Raw genomic sequence first — 19,833 nt, 5'->3', positions numbered from 1 at the left:
CACACACACACACACACACACACACACACACACACACACACACACACACACACACACACACACACACACACACACACGCAATATAAATATTAGGTCTAGAACGAGTGTATAGGATAAACTTAGCAGCGGATCAATGGCGATCGATGACAACAGCAACTCTGTATTTATATGGGCGTACCCTATGACAAATGGCATAATGGCATATCTAACCAAACATTGGCCAATGATACGATTTCAAATATGTAATTTAAATTCCAGGAGCTCACCGCACGAGAGCACATCCGACCGGCTCGACCGGCTTACGTCACGCCATCAATAGCATTTTTTTCGAATGATTTGTTTGGCATTTACGTGGTGTTGGGTCGTTGATGCTTTTACTTTAGGTTATTTGACTTCAACTACAGGCTCGTGGCTTCGTGGAGCTCTAAAGATTTTTAGTTTCCTTTCTTAAATCTCACGTGGACGGCCCCGGCCGGGACCCCCGCTCCCTCCTGCCCCCCTGCGGGGGTCATGCGGTGGTTCTGCCTCCCGTTCCTCCCCCTGTCCCTCGTCCTCTGCCTGCCAAACCGTAAGTAGGCCTGCCGCTTTTCTCCTTCCCTCCTTTTGTCAATTCTTTCCCTTGTTATCGCCTTATTTTCTCCATTTACGTATTATTTCCTTTGTCTTCGTTATTTTCTCGGTTATTCCCTCTGTCTCTTTCTCCGCGTCCTCCTCTCATTGGTTGTTGTGGTCTTAGAGAGTATCCATGTCAGAGGTTAATGTGTTAATCGTGATTGTCGACTTCTATTCGTGTCCTTTCCTATTTTGCATCCCGGCAAGCGTGCTGCACAAACGCCACGTAAACTCACGAGTTAACTACTAGCCTACATGACTCACTAACTCTCAGACACTCACTTACTCACACACTCACTCTCACACACTCACTCACCCTCACACACCCAATCACACTCAAAACGACCCAAGATACACAAAATACACTGTATTGAACTCTGATAAATAGAACTCTGATAGAAGAGGCTGACTTAGCCTCCTCTTCGTAGGAATATAGACGTTTAATATAGACCACTAGATACAAGCTTATAACATCCTATTATTATTATTATTATTTATTTTTTTATTTTATTATTATTATTAAGCCTACTATTATTATTATTATTATTATTATTATTAAGCAGTACGTTTTGAGTTGAGCTTATGAAGCCACATACGCTGGCCTATATGAATACAGGCTGGCCGTAGAACGGAGACGAATGGCTGAACAGAGGTACAACCGGTTGGTATGTTGTCTGACAGGTGAGAGGTTAATTCGCTTGATTTGACGTGTGTTTCGACAGACCCATGGCCGTTGCCAGCCCTTCAGGACGTCTCCATTGACTCTGTAAACATGCGACACACGCTCAGCTGGCGCCCCCTAGATGCGTTCTGCTGGACTGCAGCCTTGTACACCGTGCAGTTCCAGGGGTGAGTCGTCCAGCCGATCGCTTTGAGCGGAGCGGTGCTCACTATACACACTCCTTCATCGTCCTCCTCTTCTTCTGCAGGGAATTTGAGCGGACTATTTTAAACGACAGCTGGCTTGACTCCCCCAAGTGCAGGCGGACCCCCCGCACGCACTGCGACCTGACCCCCGACCTTGGCTCCGACTCGGACTACGGCGTCCGCGTCAGAGCCGAGTGCGGCCAGCAGGTGACGCCCTGGACACGCCTCAACGCGCTGTTCAACCGGAGAGAGAGTGAGTCGCCGCGCTGGCAGGGCAGAGCTTTGGCTGGATTAACAATGCCCTGATGCACGCTCCATATCCCACTCCGCCTCCTTTAGGTTCTTACCCTTGGCGTTCGCTTGTGTTTGAAGTAACTATTCCGAGATCTCAGAGTGGCTGACTTTGGCTGTGACGGTCCATGCTCCCATATAATATACATTCAATATAACACCATGTATAATAATAACATTTATCATAACAATTAGATTTATTATTAATGTAAGAACATATAACATGAGGTGGGGACCTCCATTACAACTGTTGTGCAATCCCGTAAGATTCGCCAGTGCTGGAGTTTGATCCCCACGGTCCAGATGGAATCGAACCTCAACCCCTGGCACTGTGACGCCATGCTCTGACAGTTGAGCCCCTTTCAGGAGCTCTCCTGAAGTTATTGTAGGTGGTGCGGGTGGTGTTTGGTTGTCCTGCCGTCTCCTAGTGTAATGGTGGGTGGTGCTCCTAGTGTAATGGTGGGTGGTGCTCCTGATGTAATGGTGGGTGGTGCTCCAGATGTAATGGTGGGTGGTCTGCAGCGTTGCTGCGTCCTCTGGAGATGGCGGTGGAGGCGATGGGAGACGGAGTGCGCGTCTCGTTTGAACGTCTTCCACAGACGGCCAGCGTGGGCATCACCCTCTGGAGACAAGGACAAGAGCAGGAGGTGAGGGTGACAGGGTGAGAGCGTGAGGTGAGGGTGACAGGGTGAGGGTGACAGGGTGAGAGCGTGAGGTGAGGGTGACAGGGTGAGGGTGACAGGGTGAGAGCGTGAGGTGAGGGTGACAGGGTGAGAGTGTGAGGGTGACAAGGTGAGAATAACAGGACGAGAGCGTGAGTTGAGGGTGACAGGGTGAGGGTGACGGCTGAGGGTGACAGGGTGAGAGTATGAGGCGAGGGTGACAGGTTGAGGGTGACAGGTTGAGAGTGACAGGACGAGAGCGTGAGGTGAGGGTGACAGGGAGAGAGCGCGAGGATGACAGGGTGAGGGTGACTGGGTGAGGGTGAATGAGTGAAAGCGTGAGGGTGACAGGGAGAGAGCACGAGGATGACAGGGTGAGGGTGACAGGACTAGAGCGTGAGGTAAGGGCGACAGGGTGAGGCAGACAGGATGCGAGCGTGAGGTGGGGGTGACAGGGTGAAGTTGACAGGACGAGTGAGTTGAGGGTGACAGGGTGAGACAGGGTGACATGGCACTCAAAAATAGTAGTTATCATTGTGTAGCATCTTATCATAGCTATCTTTGTTACATTAACCTAATGCTTATTAGTGCTTGGTACTTGGTTCTCTGAACATTCCTTCTGTACCGACAAACAGTTTTTGTAAATGTGAATGTTACTATTCCAACTGATGCGCATGTGCCCGCTTAGCGCACAACCTCCACATTTTCCAGGACAATCCTGATGTTATCCCGGGGGGCCAAAGTCCCCGAGGCCCCAGGTCATTACAACACGTGCCCCGTGCTCACTGAGCGTTCTCTCCAACCTAGGCTTCCACGGTCCGGCTGGAACAGACGCCCATCCTGTTCACCGCCCTGCAGGAGGGAGCGGTGTACTGCGTCCGGGCGTGCACCTACCTGGACGGCCGACCGGGCAGCGCCCCCACGGACACACACTGTGTAACCATCAGGGGTAAGATACACACACACACACACACACACACTCACACTCACACTCACACACAAACACTGTTACACTCACGCACAAACCAACCTGCACATACAAGAACACACACAAACGGACACACACACACACACACAAACACTGTCACACACACACACACACACCAACCTGCACATTCAACAAGAGAAACATACACACACAAACGGACACACTGTCACACACACACACACACACACACACACACACACACACAAATGCTCACGCATGAAACCTTGTGAACAGACTGTGACTGTAATACATTTTAACTAGAGCTGTCAGTTAAACGCGTTATTAACGGCGTTAACGCAAACCAAATTTAACGGCGTTAAATTTTTTATCGCGCGATTAACGCAAATATTTTATAAAAAAAAAAACTGCTATGTTCAAATGACATTTGTTCAAAGCAGTCGTTTAATTGCACTATAGGCTCTTTTTTTGTATCGTCCTGTTTTGATCAGTGTAATGCCAATGTTGTTATCAATAGAAAATCATTTGCACAAGGCAAGCCGATGCACTTCACCATGTTGATAAGAGAATTAAAATGAGAAGAATTATGGGACAAAAAAATCAAGGGATATTTAGCATAGAAAAAGAATTTGCGGTTAATCGCGATTAATTAGAGTTAACTATGACATTAATGCGATTAATCACGATTAAATATTTTAATCGCTTGACAGCTCTAATTTTAACACAAATTCGCCACATGACCCCTGCTAGATCATGAGGAGCCATGGAAGAAGCCCACAGCTGCCATGGTAACGGTGGTAGTCATGGCGGCACTCCTGTTTGCCGTATTCTGGTCTGTCGGCCGCTGCAAGGCAGAAGGCTGCCACGCCCACTTCCAGAAAGAGCCCCTCCCCTTCTCGCTGGTAGGTCAAAGATGGTGAAATAAGTGTTTTCTTGAAAAGCAAAGGTTTTATGATTGTTTCACTAAGTTCCACACTCCATGTGGGAAGAGATAACAAGTCAACCAATATGACCCCTGTTGTCAGGGTAGGTTAAAAGTACACTTGACTTCATGAAAACCGCCTGATGGAAACCGACCTAAGTGAGTCAAAACTAGGGAACTAATGCTGGGTACCCAAGAGACAATATAAAAATAAATACATAAATAAAATAATAAAACAAAAATAGCGGAAGACGGTCAGCAGGAACATGCTATGCTAGCTACATTTAACTTTTTTTCTGACAATTTTACAAGCTGTTCCTCAATTTCAGATGACCAACCCACTTCCGCCATGGCTTCAGTTATGGTGATTTAATGAATTGTTGGTAGCCTTAAGTACGTTATGTCCGGCTCCCAAATGGCTATCGATTGTCTGCGTCCACGGCTTTCATTGGGGTTTCCCCCACACTACAGGATATCGGATTGTAAAAAGTGAACATGTTGCAAAGTAAACCAGGCTAATTATCCTGATGTGTGAATCCTGTATATTGAAATAATGGAACATAGATGAACAGAATCACTAATTAATACAATTGACAAAAATGTCACTAATGACACAAAGGAGAAGTGGGTATTGACGCTGTTGTGGCAGGATGCTACAGGTCGTCCTCAACCATGCGACCAACCCCACACCTCCTACATTCTAACCCGCCCTGATGACCAGTTTCCCTCAAATGTCATTACAGAGGCGAGACACACTCAGAAAAGTGCTTCCATTGCTTTTGGCATTAAACCAAATACAGTAAAGTGTGGAATGTTTATTAGCAGAAATACTTTGAACAGAGCTGCCACAGTACCTGTTTCAAAAGAATATCCCTTTAATATTGTTTTGTACATAGTTTCACTGCAAACATAACAAAAATCGAATGTTATTGAAATGAGGCTAAACACACTTTTATTAACAAGGATTTTAACTAGATGCTCTGTTTGTTTTCAGCAGCAACCTAATTGGCCGATGGAGTTACTGCCGTATCCTGAACAGGGGGAGATATGTGAGCCAATCACAGCCCTCTTTCTGTTGGAGCTCACGTGAGGACGTTCCAGTCAGTTAGCGCCGTAGCCGTTACCACCCCAGCTCCCACAGATAAAGACTATATAAAGTATTACAGCAAATCCATGCTAAAATCCACCTGATTTAACGCATCTGTAGTACTACCTGCTGTACTTACATCACCTAACAAAAGGAAGAGGAAGATTTCTGAACAACGGTAATGTTTTACCACCAATGTAAATAGCGAATAAGCTACCAGGAGTTTGGCTACTAGGCTAAGTCTTTAATGTGCTTGTTAAAGTTTGAGTTGTTTTGGTCATTGGTCTCTATGCGGTTATGACAGAGAAACCCATTTGATTCGTTATAGGCCTAATAAACCGCTTTTGATAGTTTCTGCCTCAATAACTGAGGGATCAGCTTAATGCCGCCTTAAAAACAACTCGGAGGTTCGGAAGCTCTACGTGCCTTTACGGAAACCTTCCCTTCTTCCGAAATAAGAGTGTTCAGGAAACACCCCTCAGAAGTTCTTAGGCTATGACATAAAACCTGAAAACAGATCGTTCTGGAGACAAGACTCATAACAACTACAAGCATGGATGCCCGCAGGGACCTCTTTGCGCTTCTTTGCTGAATCAGATGAATCAGTTATTAGAACTGCTTGCGATGGTTGAACATGAGTGACAATTCATCAGGTGATGTTTATAATTGTAATCTATAATGTATAGTAATGCAAATGTTACAATGGTTGTTAAGTTTGCCTCTTAGTGCTAGCTGTAAGTTCACTTAAGTCTGTAAATGAAATGGGCAGCCATTGTTGTGGCATAAACTCTGAGGTCTCGGGTAGCTCTCTACATCCGCACGAACCTCTAGCGAAAACTCCAACCCAACGGAGTGTCAAAGCACTTTCCTCTGAGCTTAAGGTCCGAACCTAAAAACCTCCTGGAAACTCGTACCGTTTTGAAGCCGGCATACGACTCAGAACCTGTGATGACCACATTAATGAAGCTGGTAGTTAAATCAGTGAAATCAAATGTCAGTGTCTGTGTTTATAAAAGCTAACACTAAACCCCTCTCTGACTGTTGTCGCCCCCTGCTGGTTGTTTCATGACCTTGTTTGAACTGAACCTGAGTGGAATCCTGCAAAGGATAAATAAACAAATATTAGAGAATATACAATGAGCATTAATCAAATAAAAAGTTTTAAAGTCAACTCGGATCATTGTATTCATCTTTAATTCTCTTTGAGGTAACACGCATGCGTCAACATGATTATTGTTACATGAATATTGTTTTTAGAGCTGTTCTTGTCCTCTAATGGCCCTGACAAACCATTACAACTGCCGATCGTCGGTAAAAAAGGCAGTCGTACTGATTTGGTCATGAAGGATTCAACATGTTCAATCGGCGGAAAAGAACCCAGACAGGCTTGAAAAGATCACCAACGGCTTTTGACGACGGCCGATCGCACAGCACACATGGAACAGACTTTGGTCACCAAGCTCGCCAGATAATCTGGTTGGTGTGTCAGTGCCTTAATACAGGGGTTCCAAACCTTTTCACTTCGAGACCCAAAAGAAGCATTTGGGGTCTCCCTGGGGCCCAAACTTAAAAAGAATGCATAATGAATTGCCATAACATCTACATTTATAAACTAATAAAGAATAAAACAAATGATTTTAAAAATACTAAGAAATGTATTCATCTCATCATAAAAGTACATCACAGCCATAATCCAATGTGCTGATGTGTGTATTTAATTCACATAAGAATTAGGACAAAGAAGGAGTAAGTCAATACACTGTGTAAAAAATAAGGGTAAAATAAGGGTAAAAAAATGTCCAAAAACAAGCCAGAGAGTCACATGTCAGGTCCAAGTTCACGAGAAGGGAGCGAGAGCTCCGCAAACAGAATCTGAGCTAAACAAACCAGTGAAGCATTAAAGAACACGCCTCTATTTGAATCAGGAAAATGAGCTTGCATATCACTTTGTTGATATTTTAATTAACCCAATAACATAAAAAAGTTCCAACATGTTTAATATGCTGAGCACATGTTATTAAATGGACCCGGTCCCTTTCTGGTAGGTACTAACTTCTGGACTATCCTGCCCCGACATCTAGAGCAGTTTGGCTCCGCGGGCCACCAGCCCCATGGTTACCGCCTTCCCCCGCATGTGCTGTAGTTTCTTGATGCGCTCCTGGTAGCCAGGCTTGGCCTCTGACTTCTCTCCCTCTATCAGCAGGTCGATGTATTCAGGTGTTGAGAGTGGATTGGGCTTCAGAGCGATCTCCTTCAGGGTGTTGAGACACTGGGCTGAGAGCTCCATCAGCTGGACCACCTCGTCCTGTAGGAGGTCGTACTCCAGCCTCATCTGTTTGAGGATGTCTTCAACAGACATTTTTTCCTTAGAGGCCTTCTCATACTTTTGTTTCAGATCATTGTAGGTTCGTTTCTCTGTCACCGGTTCGTAGTCCCAGCGATACTTTTGGTTAAAATGCACACTCCAATGGCACTTGTTGTCACATCGTTTGCAGTGGCCATCAGATCCAATGGCAACACAACCACTCTTGTCAGCATCATTTGGTATGCCGCAGGGATAGTGGCAGGACTTTTGACATTGCTGACAGTTGGTGATGTAGTTCCCTGTTTTGGAAATGTCAACTTGAACAGGATTCAAGAAGCTGACCTCATACTCAAATTCCCCATTGGCTGTGATCGCTGCCTCGTGTGTTTGGAGGATTTGAGATTCTTGTTTAATCTCCTCAAGTTTAGCTAAACCCAATTTCACCTTAATCTGGAGATTCTCAATGGAGTTCTCCAGCTCACCTCTCTGTCTGAGCACCTCCTTGGTTAAGGTCAAGCTCTTGGTGACAATGACATTCAGAGCAGAGAAGAATCTTTTCATGCTGAGGGTTCCCATGTTCCAAAACATTTTATCAAAGCCGCCCCCATCTTCTCCATCATCATTGACATCATCATCATCGTCTATGCCTTTGTTGTTCGCACCAGATAACTTGTTGTCAGCAAACAAGGCAGAGTTATTGAATTTGAAGTGAATAGGTAAACCTTTCCTTTTAGGACAGGGGACCCCGGACTCATTGATTGCGTCGAGAACCGGAGGGGGTTGGCCATCTGCAAATGTCACCAAAATCCGGATGTTCTCTGCAACATCTTTGCCAAATATGGAGAGCACTGAGTCAAAGACATATTTCTGTGTTGGTGTAAGCCGAGCGAGAGACGCTTGGGCCACGAAGCAGATGGCATCAATTTCGCTGACTCCATGTTCAGCTGAGAAAAGCCTTTGTAGCTGAGTTACAATCAACCTATCTCTCTCTATGCCTCTCGTGTCTCCGAAACCCGGCGTGTCCACAATAGTCAGGGAGTAGTCGATCTGGAAGCCCTCTCGGTGGTTGAGCTTGTACACGGTGACTTCAGAGGTCTGGCTGTGAGCCTGAGACTTGGCCGTGCCTTCGTTTACTAACTTGAATCTAAAGGTATCGTCCCATGTGACTCCCAAGATGAAGTTGATCATCCCATTGACCAGGGTGGACTTCCCCGCCCCAGTGGCCCCTAGAACCATGATGGTGCGGTTCTGTTTAACAGAGTTTTTTCCAAATATGAAGCGCTGGCATCCCTCTACATTCATAGACTGGAGTTTCAGAGGAAGAGTGTAAACGTCCAGAGTACCTGGAAGTCCTTTAATCTTACTGCCTTCTTTCTTAACGGCTTCTGCCAACCTCTTAGGGGGCGGCGAAAGCGTTGTTTTCACAGCATTAATAAATGAAGCCATATTTGTTAATATTCTCAGAATTCTGACTAATTCAAACAGTTGTAAGATCTTCTGAAGAGTTGAGAAGATAGCAGGAAGGTTAGCCCTGACAATCAACAATTTGTTTCCTGTCTGAAACCAGGTTGATCCTCGTAGAAATATCCCAGGTGTGATCTGCAAATGAGACACAAACATGTCAGGAAAACCTCTGCATGTTTGTGTATATTCATATGTGTCCGTGTGCGTGTGCGTGCGCGCGCGCGCGTGTGTGTGTGTGTGTGTGTGTGTGTGTGTGTGTGCGCAATTGGGGAGGACAAACATAGAGAACTATTATGGAACTATAGGAATAAGCCTGTAAGCCTAACAGGGAGGAGCTGGGAAAAGACCAAAATAGGGCGGGAAGTGCAGCAAACATCGACTGTGACATGTTTTGTGGTCCGAACAAATAATCTAGATGAGGTTATATTGGAATACTTATTTTTCTAACATTTATATAGAATTACTTCTTTGTCTCACAAATGGTTGATGTAAAACGTAGCTTAGGTGTACATAGGCCTATAAAGATAATATAGGCTGCTGTTCTGCATCCATCGAATGAATACTCTCAAAGTAAGCAGCGAAAGCCAAGTTCATAACTCATAATGCTTTCGTTACTGCATTTTATCCATCCCACAATGAATCAAACCTAATTTATAAAATGCTTCCAATTGTTCTCACCACATTGGTTCCCCTGGTTAGTCAGTTGGCGGGATGGGGGGTTGAGTAGATGCAGTGAAGTTGAGTCACACGTTTCCGTCGATTTTCTATGAAAAAGATGGCATAACTTTCTTAAACAGATAAACATGAAAGTGTAACAAGTGTTTTACCAATTAGGCCTATATATATAAGTAGGCTAAACGCAAGGGCGTAACCATGGTTTAGACATTGGGGGGGTCCAATTTTTTATTATTATTTGTTAAGTGCATTGCCTACAATTCTATATTTATATATGAAAATGTGGACATTTAGAACATAGTTTCGAGGACTACATTGACCATTTGAATTCACATCTAAAGGAATAGTGTAATCATGTAATGTCTGCCCCGCCCCCCCCCCCCCCCCCCCCACACACACACACACACACACACACTTTGTTTTGGTTAGTTGCTTACTGACCTTAAACACACCTACCAATTACAATTATGCTCTTCCAGTAGTACTGTAGCAAAAAGGATAGCTTCCAATGGAAAAATACCACAAACCCAAAGCATGTTTTTTTAATGTTATTTTAATTAGGACAACTACTGATGTACTTTTGTGATGTACAGACTTTAACAAAAAAATTTGCTGAGGACTTTTAATTCCAGGGACTTGCACAAAGCATGAAACTTAAAATCTTGATTTTTACTATAAAAAGCAAGTCTGATTATTTACACTGAAAATTATTTACATTGACTGGAACACAGAAGAGAAATGAACATGGGATGTCTATGTAGGTGTAAAAGTGCTACAGCCAAAGGAAAGGCAGCATAGGACTGAGATGGAAAAGTATTAACTAAATAAATGACCCAAAAACCTGGAGGCGTTCATTATTAAGCTCAACTAAGCTCTGACAGATCTGTTTCCTGTCCAAAGCATCCAACTTTTCCTGATGAACATGGCAAATGGCAACGTTGTTCAGCCGGGTCTGCGTCATCATGGTTCTCAGCCATGTCTTCAGCCGTCTCAAGGCGCTGAAACTTCGCTCTGCCTCTGCTGAGGAGGCAGGAACAACCATCAGCAGTCTCAAAAGGATCTCGACTTGCTTGAAAAGATGTCGCACCTCTGGCACCATTTCCCGGAAAGTGTCTGCTACCTCTGAGGAAGTTGTACAAGTGTAGTTGGCCTGGAACATTTTCAGCTGCACTTCTAAAGCCATGGCATCCAACTCTGGGTATTCATCCACAACTGCATCAATGTTCCCAGAGATGAGTACATCCTCTAATTTTTGCAGTCTTTGAAGCCCGTCCTGGCTGAAGCGCTCATTGCATTGCACCACAGCAGTGTCCAAGGTATTGTAGTACTGCATTCTGTAGTACGCTTGGGCAGTGGAGTGAGAATGTGATGTGGCTGGACCAGTGAAGCGCTTCGGAGGCTGCCGCACATGAGGCATCTTGATTGGCTGCAGATTAAGAGATGTGACAATCTGAGAACCTCTGGAGTACAGCCAGTCAAAGTGCACTTCAGATCTTTTGGCCTGGAGGCCTCTTTTCACATGGTCTACAGCAGCCAGCATCCCTGATGTAGTTTGGCTTCTCTGCTGCAGAGAAATGTTCAGCTCCTCCATGACAGCCATGACATCTTCTGCCAGAATGATGCCGAGAATGGTATTGCCCCTCAAAAAGCTTTTGTGAAGGCCACTGGCTCTTGCAGACATTTCCATCGTGGTGGATTGAGACATCTCTTCTGTGGCTGTGAGCACAGATTCATATTGTGAGAGGACAGAGCGCATGGCTGGCGTTCGGACTGTCCATCTGGTGGGGCAGAGAGGCTTCAAAGATGTATGCGTAGCTGTTCGATCTGACTTTGCTACAGCTGTGAAGATAGCCTTGAACTTCCCAGACTGATTGAATAAAACGCCCAACTCATGCACTAACTGCATTGCATCTCTTATAACGGGGGCGGATACACAGGCAGCTTGGGTGATCAAATTGACACAGTGTGGCCCACAATGAACATATACTGCAAGAGGCTGCTCTTTCTTGATATGAGCCTGCACACCTTGCATCCTGCCAGACATATTGGCTGCCCCATCGTAGGTTTGACCTCGTAGCTGTGAAAGTGGGAGATTTAGGCGAATCAAAACATCTTTAGCTACACTAGCTATGTTTTCTCCAGTTGTGGATGTGACCTGATACAGGCCTATGAATTCCTCTCTGGGCTGCAAGTTTTTGTCAACAAAGCGCAGACAGAAGGACTCTTGCTCAACTCCTGCTGCATCCTGTGTCCCATCAATTATAAGGGAAAACTGAACCACTGGCAATGAGTGGATTTCCTGTGTTATTTCGCGTACAATTGTGTTGCTGACAATTTGAAGGACCTCATTCTGAATTTTGGGGCTGGTGAAATTGTTGTGCCGCTGAAGCCAGCTTGAAAGTTCTTCATCACCCTCTGCCTTGTACTTAATTAACTGGTGGAAGTTGCCCTCTTTGTTGTCATGCCCCCTTAAAGCATTGCCCTGTCTGGCCAAGCACATCACCCCCCCCACAATCTTCAAGAAACTATTCCTGGCCACCTGCTGCTGCTTTTGCAACTGAGAGGAAAGTTGAGTACTGACAGGCTGTTTTTGGTGCAAATATGTTGTCACCGCTGCTGAATGGCAATCGCTGTCTTCATGTTCAGAGAACCTTTGGAGAGCTTTTTTCCAATTACTGAAACCAGTGTTGATAAAAGCACCATCAGCCTTACTGGCTAAAGCGGATTTCTGTTCTCCAAAATATTTGGAACAATAAAAACAAAGCACACCTTTCAGTGAGGGACTGTAGTGAAGCCATTTGTACTGCCTAAACCAACTGTCCTGAAATTTGAGCGTTTTATTTTTCAGGGACTGAGTTTCGATAAAGCGGGTATTGGGCTGGTGTGGGCAGGTACCAAGCTCCTCCTTATGCTGATCTAAACCACTGCCTCCTCTGCCTGGCTCTGTCTCTCTTTCCCTGTCAGTCTCCTGAAATATAACGTGTAGCGTTGGAATTACCTGTATATTTTCACTTATCATACACAAGATGCAGGTACCTGTAATGCCTTACTTAGCTTCATACTTAAAATGACTGTCTTTGTGCAATACTAAATTGCATTATATTTCACATTCATTCCTCACCTGATCATCTGCATGTCCAGAGCATACCCCTGTCTGGCCACTGCTTTCAGCCTGCCTCTCTGCCTCCCTGTCTGTCTGTGCTGCCTGCATTGTGACCACATGTCATTATGTTATCAGAAGAACAGTGGCTGACCTTCGTGATCATTTTGGTCTATATACTCTGCTTGTATTAGAAGTAGGCTACTTTTATGTATTGCTGACATGTAGGCCCAGTTTATAAACAATGTTGTAAGGCTGTCTAGTCTCACATTCAAAATTCTCACCTTATCACCTGCATGTCCAGTAGGGCTTTGACTTTTGCCCAAAAATCATATTCGAATTTCGTTTGTTTATTAATATTAATATTCGAATATATTCGAATATTTATTAATAATATTTTGACCATTAAATGCCTTCAGTAATACCTGGGCTGAATCCGAATACTTAGTACATACTATTTATGTTCAGTGTCTATGTCTACTACTTGACGGTCTACAGCTATGCGTAGAACGCCTAGAATGGTCTTCTACAGCTATGCGTAGAACGCCTCTTGCGTGTTCCAACGGTTTATTATGTTTCTAATAAATCCCTGTCTAATCAATACTTCATTCACTGCCTCTTCCGTGGTCGTTACAATATTATGAATAGACTGCATCGGGTTCTCCGACGTCTCTCCCTCTTGGCCTGCCCATAAAAGGTTCGAATATTAAGGGCTGCCTAATATTCGTTCGAATTTTGATTTATTTTTTTGATATTCGAATTATATTCGAATCACGAAGTTCGAAGTCAAAGCCCTAATGTCCAGAGCATGTCCCTGTCTGGCCACTGCTTTCAGCATGCCTGTCTCTCTCCCTGTCTCTCTGTGGTGCCTGCATTGTGACCCCACGTCATTTTATCAGAAAAAACAGCGACTCATATTTTAATAAGGGTACTCGTTTTATTTACTCACACATTTAGCTCGGTATCAAGCTACTAATTGTCTGGAGAAAAAAAAAACGTGTACGCTCGGCTGCTGGTCCAGTTTTATCCGCTTTTTAAGTAACCTTAAATTGTCCGTTACCTCCTCTCCAACACGTTAAATAACGTTACTTACATTCAAATGACTCACCTGATCACCTGCATGTTCAGAGCACGTCCCTGTCTGGCCACTGCTTTCAGCATGCCTGTCTAGGCTGTCTCTCTCCTTCTCTCTCTGTGCTGCCTGCATCGTAACCATGTCATTTTATCAAAAGAACAGCGACTGACCTTCATGAGCTATATTTAATATTCTGCTTTTACGAGGCTACTCGTTTTATTTGCTTACTCAAAGCTCGGTATCAAGTTACTTACTGTCTGAAAAAAACTCCGTATGCTTGGCTGTTGGTCCAGTTTCTTCTGCTTTTTACGTACCGGTAACCTCAAATCCTCCATTACTCTTTACTTTCTTGGCTCTCACTGAAGAAAGAGGGGGGTAACCATGACAACGCAGAAAGTCGCGAGGTGGTTTCAAACTAAATCGCACAAGTGTACAATTAGGAGGGGGGATTCTTAACAAACGGAAATAAATTGAAAATAAATAAGACATAACAAGAGACCGATCCATTGACAGGGTTCATAAAAAGAGAACATGTCATATATTTTACATTTTATCCTGCTGTATATTGGGGGGGACAGGTTAGTATTTTCTCAACATTGGGGGGGACACGACCCCCCCAAAGAATGCGTGGTTACGCCGTTGGCTAAACGTCTTAGCCTACAGATGCATATGCCGCACATGCAAGAGCGTCGTTAGCCGTGTGTGTCCAAGACTAAAGCCCTTAATGTTATGGAGAAAATGTTCCGGATCTACTCATCTGTCGATTGGTCCTCTGTGTGTCATTTAAGCATCAGATCTACATCACACTACTTGTAACTAGGGCTGGCCCGAATTATTCGAATATTCGAATACCCGTTCGGAAAATTAGTATTCAAAGCTTAAATCAGTATTCGGAGCTTCGTTGTTTTTTTTCCACGTACCTGACGTCAGAGCGAGGGAGGCAAACTATAAGCGACACCATGCAGAGAAGCGAGAGAGGTGGAGGAAGAATAGATATCTTGTTTCCCTTTACTTTAAAACACAACATTAGCGGGATCTCGGGAGGAAAAGTAATGCTTAGCGAAATGCTAACCTTAGCTTAGTTTGTTTACGTTCGCTGTACAGCGCTGCGCCAATCAACTGTGACTGGCTTGCTGCAGAGCGTGAGCGTCTTGGGAATACCCGGTCATTATAATGGATATAATATGGACACATAAGACAATCAATATTCAGTATTTGTTATGTATTTATTGTACAAATTCCCTGAAAATATGCACGTTCCACGATTAATTGAAAAGCTCCCCTAAGGGCTGAGATGGCAGAGGACAGCTGATTTGGAACGGAGAAACAGCTTTTCGCTTCTACAGGGAAAAACTAAGGAACTCCAACTTACTTAGGCCTAATAATTAACGTTCAAAAGCTATTAGATCTTCAACAAAATATGCAGATACTGTCTAAATCGGTTCCAGTGAGTATATAGAGATTATTAATGTTGTTATTGATGGTGTGTTTTTCTGGAACGAGTATTTGAATATTCGCTCGGAAAAACCAACAAGTATTCGAAGCCTGAAAAATGGTATTCGGGCCAGCCCTACTTGTAACATTCTCAGCCATTTAGAATAGTGCATTTCACACAGCTGTTATTGACAGCCAAAATAATTATTAAATTAAATGATTACCGCGGCTGATCCGTAAAAAAAAGGTCTTCAAAAAGCGAAACCTTGTAAAATAAACTACGACAGTGCCTTTGAAATAGCATTTGAGATATTGCAGTATAGAGGTGCACATGTCGCCTTCTACAGGTGAATGCTAAGTATTCAGCCAGATTTGCTGCGGTAGCCTACACATTGGACAAAACTCGACGTGATCCACAAATGCATACAGGCGAGTTCACATGCCCTAATCTGTTCTGAATGTGAGCGTGAATAGCATTTTCAAAAACAGGGAAAAAAATGCAAATTATGTTTATTTGTGCATCGTGACGTATTCGGGTGGATATCCTTTTAAAAAGGACAAGTCAAGTTAACAATATTTGTGGTTTGTTGGACACGTAATTTGAAGTGGAAGTGTTGATATCAGTTTAGCAGCCACAATTAAAACATTTTTAGTCTTGGATATTGTTTACAGAGCACAAGGGAAAAATTATTGTGGATTGTGCACACGCAACGTGAATCTTGTTCTGGAGCCTAATCAGGTCTTGTGCATTCACATTTTACAGCTAAACAGTGTAACATATGAGACATACATTCCCACATTCATACCTCAGGCCACATATGTCCTTGGCAACTTGAGACACACAAGGAGCCATTCATTCGCCTATCAGCCCAGGTGTTCAGAAACTCTGACACAAAACAAATGTAATTCCCGCAAGTAGCCACAAGAGGTCAGCACCAAGCCACAAACCAAGTTGCAATGTCCACACGGGTTCAGCACCGAGTAGGATGCGGGTACCCAGAAGGCGGGAGCTCTGCACCATGCTTAGCCAATCAGAGCACATTACGCAGGCCACGCCTGCCCAATATTAAAGTTCGGGTTAGCTCTCCTAATCGGGTCAGCAAGCCGTGTGTCAATGCCCAGCCTCTGCGTTTGAATGATAATGAATTAATGGAATGTTGCATTTTTAATATTTACACCAAATATTCTAGATTAGAGAGTGCGTGCCAATCAATGAAACCTTATGCAGAATTAGATACAGTCGGCTCTCTTTGCTGCGCAAAGCAAGTTTCAGAAATCAGCACATAAAGATAAATGTAGATGTCACACAAGCTATTTTTGATTTTTGAAACATGGAATTAATTCAGGGGGGGAAATGCAGTGAATGTACGCACAGTAGGCTACGTTCAGGATTAGGACTGATATAGAATAGGCTATGTCGGCCTAGGCCTAATCAATTGTGTTTTAATATCTGTTACGCTAGACATTTTTGCAGCAGTCTATCGCGTCCTTACAGTCATCCAAAGTGTATAGCAAACACCATCTAGTGGCTTAAATTCACCGGAGAAAAACACACACAGCCGCCCTCACATGCCTAACAATATCTTTAGCATTCATATTATTGCAGTCTATTCTTTTCGTAGGTTACTCGAAAGTCACAACACATATTGTGATATTTTAACCCTTTTAAACCCCATTTTACTGCGACATTCCTGCGTCTCCCCCTCCTACTGAGCCATTTCAGCACCGTGTCAGTAGACAGTTATCCTACGTCGTAAGCGCAGTGCACGCGCGTTCAGGCGTTTCGGGAAACGCTACAAAGAAATTTACGATGGTTTGCAAGATCCATCGTGAGAATGATCGTACGAGCGTGGATGCATAATTATCGGGAAACGAGGCCCAGAACGCTCCAGGTAACGCAAACATCGGATGTCCTACTAAGCGCATCTCCACGCATCTAAATACAATTCCTCTCGTTTTGTTTCATAGATATCATAGCGAACCTTCACCAAATAAGGTGAGTTACAAGCGATCCTGACTTTTTCCAAAAAGAACACGGCACATATTGGACAAAAATCCACAAAGATTAATTAGCAAATCACAAGAGCGATCCACAATGTGTAAAAGAGAAGTGGATACCATTTTACAAGACCGGGGTACATTCTGCTTTTGTGGATCATGCAATATACTGCGGTGACGCCAGTCGCCCGTTGAAAAAGCTGAATATCTGTTGCGCATCTATTACTACACTTACGGTACGGTGCCCGACTATCAAGACATTGTACTGTATGGTTTTGTAGTAAATTATATTCAAAATCCCTCCCACTCTCAAAGTGCATTGGCCTACTGGCGAATGGATAATTTCCTCAATTTCAAAAATGTATTCAACTTATTCCTTAAGAGGTTTGCTGATATTTTCAATGGATTCTTGTTCACAGTGATCCTGACTATCATTATAGAACATATCAAAACATTTTACTCTATGGTTTTATAGTAAATTGTATTCAAATTCCCTTCCAGTATCAAAGTGCATAGACTGGAGAATGGATAATTTCCTGCTTTTCAAAAATCTATTACAATTATTCCTTTTTTATAGTACCTCTTATTGCACTTTGAGAGTGGGATTTTGAATATAATTTACTATAAAACCATACAGTACAATGTTTTGATATGTTCTATATTGATAGTCAGGATAAGTGTGAACAAGAATCCAAGGTTTTATAGTAAATTATATAAAAAAAAATGCACTATAAAACCATACAGTAAAATGGAAATTATCCATTCGCCAGTATGCACTTTGAGAGTGGGAGGGATTTTGAATATAATTTACTACAAAACCATACAGTAAAATGTCTTGATATGTTATATCGTCATAGTCAGGATCACTCTATACAGGAATCCAGTGAAAATATTAGCAAACCTCTTAAGGAATAACTTAAATACGTTTTTGAAATTGAGGGAATTATCCAATCGCCAGTATACACTTTGAGAGTGGGAGGGATCTTGAATATAATTTACTATAAAACCATACAGTAAAATGTCTTGATATGTTATATAGTGATAGTCAGGATCACTCTATACAGGAATCCATTGAAAATATTAGCAAACCTCTTAAGGAATAACTTAATTACATTTTTGAAATTGAGGAAATTATCCAATCGCCAGTATACACTTTGAGAGTGGGAGGGATTTTGAATATAATTTACTAAAAAACCATACAGTGAAATGTTTTGATATGTTCTATAGTTATAGTCAGGATCACTGTGAACAAGAAACCATTGAAAATATCAGCAAACCTTTAATTTCCCCCATGTTTAACCGTTGCACCGGGTATAAAAAACTGCTTTCCCATCCATTTCGGCCTAGTCGGGCACCGTACCGTAAGTGCAGTAATAGATGCGCAACATATATTAATCGGCGGCTGGCTTGAAGGGGCTTTTCCAATGGGCGGCTGGCGTGACCGCAGTTGCAATATCCATGTGAATAACATTACGAGACGCAACTATTTGTGGATCGCGGTACACGAAACGCGAATAGTCTTCTGTGGGTTAATAAAGTATAATAAAAACGTATATAGATAGATTCCCCGAACCAATCATGGAAGAGATGCCCTGATTGGTCAGAAATTAGCGCCTAAAAACGAAATTGTCTCATTACGGAGGCCGGCGCAGTCAACTATAACAGATATTCTCACACACCATTTCACTCAGTAATAGTTTAAGGTTTGCTATAGGGCATTTTTAACAGATAGGCCCATAAATTTAACTCTTACTTATACCTAACCCTCTTTCTGAGAGCGAGAGAGCGCGAGAGCGACATGCCACTGGATGCCTGTGTGTGTGTGTGTGTGTGTGTGTGTGTGTGTGTGTGTGTGTGTGTGTGTGTGTGTGTGTGTGTGTGTGTGTGTGTGTGTGTGTGTGTGTGTGTGTGTGTGTGTGTGTGCGTGCGTGTGTGTGTGAAACAATGCAATGCAATGTTCCAAAACTAATGTTAACCTAAATAGGCTACATATAACTGTTTTACTCTGGTGCTGTAGCAGGTCAATAAAGGTTTAATCAAAGCAGTTGTGAGGTGGTCTATTCTTTACAATAGCCTACAATGACGTGAACGCACCTGGTTGTATTGGTCTGGCCCAGGTCCAGGTTCAGCCTTCAACACAGAGATAAGACCAGCTCCGGGTAGACCTAATGAAAAACTCAGTGTTAAAAACCGCACTTGTTATAAAATAAATCACAATGAAACGTCGTTTTGTAGTTGTAATAGGTGTCAATATTACTGATCAAAGAACGACTATACCTTCGCTGTCCCGACTGCGTTTCCTGAGAGCAGGATGTGAGCTCCGTCTCACAACTGCGCTTTTTAAAGCTGAGCCGGGTGGGCTACACCCAGGATGGGGGGGGGGGGGGGGGGGGGG

At 43.5% G+C, this 19,833-nt stretch overlaps 2 protein-coding genes across 8 annotated transcripts in view; one reads left to right on the top strand and one right to left on the bottom strand.

The window, feature by feature from the left end:
* Positions 1-302: 302 nt before the first annotated feature.
* Positions 303-6,558, top strand: crfb16 (cytokine receptor family member B16). Of its 2 annotated transcripts, none has more exons than XM_030362699.1 (7): positions 303-568; positions 1,335-1,461; positions 1,542-1,732; positions 2,293-2,417; positions 3,240-3,381; positions 4,129-4,280; positions 5,298-6,558. In XM_030362699.1, exons 1-7 carry the CDS (start codon positions 511-513, stop codon positions 5,388-5,390), a joined length of 888 nt encoding a protein of 295 aa, XP_030218559.1. In that variant the 5' UTR covers positions 303-510; the 3' UTR covers positions 5,391-6,558. The 2 variants fall into 2 exon arrangements, with proteins under 2 accessions (XP_030218559.1, XP_030218558.1); XM_030362698.1 differs by having other exon boundaries at positions 304-568; positions 5,295-6,558.
* Positions 6,559-6,562: 4 nt separating this feature from the next.
* The window catches only part of LOC115548201 (zinc finger MYM-type protein 1), a 100,470-nt gene continuing 87,199 nt past the window's right edge, over positions 6,563-19,833 (bottom strand). Inside the window, exons 1-4 of one of the 6 annotated variants that reach the window (XM_030362661.1) lie at positions 19,716-19,802; positions 19,533-19,603; positions 9,835-9,920; positions 6,563-9,291 (exon numbers count right to left, since the gene is read on the bottom strand). In XM_030362661.1, coding sequence (XP_030218521.1) covers positions 7,465-9,138 — 1,674 coding nt within the window. In that variant the 5' untranslated portion in view covers positions 9,139-9,291; positions 9,835-9,920; positions 19,533-19,603; positions 19,716-19,802 and the 3' untranslated portion in view covers positions 6,563-7,464. Of the gene's footprint in view, positions 9,292-9,834; positions 9,921-10,529; positions 13,037-14,039; positions 14,366-19,532; positions 19,604-19,715; positions 19,803-19,833 lie in introns of those variants that run through there. The other 5 variants (XM_030362658.1, XM_030362663.1, XM_030362665.1 and 2 more) reach the window with 5 other exon arrangements.

The sequence above is a fragment of the Gadus morhua genome, chromosome 8, assembly GCF_902167405.1.
Source record: "Gadus morhua chromosome 8, gadMor3.0, whole genome shotgun sequence".
Lineage (NCBI taxonomy): Eukaryota > Metazoa > Chordata > Actinopteri > Gadiformes > Gadidae > Gadus > Gadus morhua.
The sequence above is the reverse complement of the archived record's forward strand: the minus strand, read 5'-3'. Positions and strand labels throughout refer to the sequence as shown.

Coding starts and splice junctions, on each gene's coding strand:
- crfb16 (XM_030362698.1), top strand. CDS start 511: ATGCGGTGGTTCTGCCTCCCGTTCCTCCCCCTGTCCCTCGTCCTCTGC. Junction 1,733..2,292: donor GCTGTTCAACCGGAGAGAGA/GTGAGTCGCCGC, acceptor GGTGGTCTGCAG/CGTTGCTGCGTCCTCTGGAG. Junction 3,382..4,128: donor ACACTGTGTAACCATCAGGG/GTAAGATACACA, acceptor GACCCCTGCTAG/ATCATGAGGAGCCATGGAAG.